Genomic DNA, 1,299 nt, shown 5'->3' on the forward strand with positions numbered 1-1,299 from the left:
GTGTGTAATCTTTCGAAATGTGCAGCAGGTGCATGCCAAAGTTTGGTGAGTTCGTGCTTAGCTCGGTTTGCCTTTAGTGTGGTCTCCATGCCATAAGGATAAGCTTTGGTAGGGAAATCATCACTCGGCATTGGATTTGACCTTGATAGGGAAAGTTTCCAGCACCTAATAATTAAAGGGTTTTTTTCTTTTTTTATTAATAACCTAATTCAATCTTTCCTAGTATATGATTTGGGCAAAAGAATCGTGTGGTGCATGAGAAATGAGAACCATTAGACTAATACAAATTCCATAATGCTGGACAAGTGGCCTGGATGCTGGCGGAACAGGTGATTTTGACAAGTCAAAAGAATTTCCATGATTGCTCAAAGTGAGTTATGAAAGAGATTAAGATAATATGCAAGGCATAGAAAATTATATGGTCAAATCTGGCTAACATCTCAAAACATTTGTAGACAAACGCAAACTAATGGATCACGCGATCTTATCAACGAAGGGAGGGTGTGGTTTATGCAGTTGTTGTTATAAAAAATAAATTATATGAAATTATTTTAAGTGGTTGATATTGTTTTTTATAGTATTTTTAAAAAATATATATATTAAAGTAATTTAAAAAATTATTATTAAATTCATTACATTAAAATGATTTATATATATATATATATAATAATTTCAAATTAAAAACATAATTTTACCTCCTCCACTGCCATACCTATCAAACCCTAGCCCTTTTCTCCTATCAAAGCTATCAAATTCATGATCTGATCGCTTCCTAACCATCCTGGAGCTCTCTCTGTTATCCTCATCAGTAGATCGGTCTCGATCGTACCGGCTAGAGGATGACGACGAGGAAACCAATCCTTTGCGTACATTATCAGATTTGTGATAGAAGCTTCTAGATGATCTACTTGGATTTGAATCCTTGACTGAGCTTTTCTCGTTATAACTATGAAAAATATTTTAAAAGACAACCGTAACTATCTTTCCAAAACGACCCTAAAAGGATAAGGGTTATTTGATTTGAAATTAAACAAAAATTATTATAAAATCATACATTATACATAAATGTTTATTTTTCTTCTTTCATTTATTTATATTCATGTTCATTCATCATCTCCTAGAACATTTAAACTCTATATTTTCTTGTAACTTCATAGATTTACAAGTATTAATATGCATTAAACGATAAATAGAAGCATTATTAAAATGATATTTATCTACAACTATATTCACAAGATTATATAATATAAGAATACTTTATTTGTTTCTCTAATCTCTATTAATTTTATTTATTTTATT

The 1,299-nt window shown here is 30.5% G+C and overlaps 1 protein-coding gene across 2 annotated transcripts in view; it reads right to left on the reverse strand.

Moving 5' to 3' along the window:
• The window catches only part of LOC105141735 (protein OBERON 4-like), an 8,015-nt gene extending 7,075 nt beyond the window's left edge, over window positions 1-940 (reverse strand). The window contains exon 1 of one of the 2 annotated variants that reach the window (XM_011049068.1): window positions 720-940. In XM_011049068.1, the coding sequence (XP_011047370.1) occupies window positions 720-780 (61 nt within the window). In that variant the 5' untranslated portion in view covers window positions 781-940. Of the gene's footprint in view, window positions 1-695 lie in introns of both variants that reach the window. The other variant, XM_011049069.1, reaches the window with a different exon arrangement.
• Window positions 941-1,299: the final 359 nt, after the last annotated feature.

The sequence above is a fragment of the Populus euphratica genome, unplaced genomic scaffold, assembly GCF_000495115.2.
Source record: "Populus euphratica unplaced genomic scaffold, PopEup_1.0 scaffold127.1, whole genome shotgun sequence".
Lineage (NCBI taxonomy): Eukaryota > Viridiplantae > Streptophyta > Magnoliopsida > Malpighiales > Salicaceae > Populus > Populus euphratica.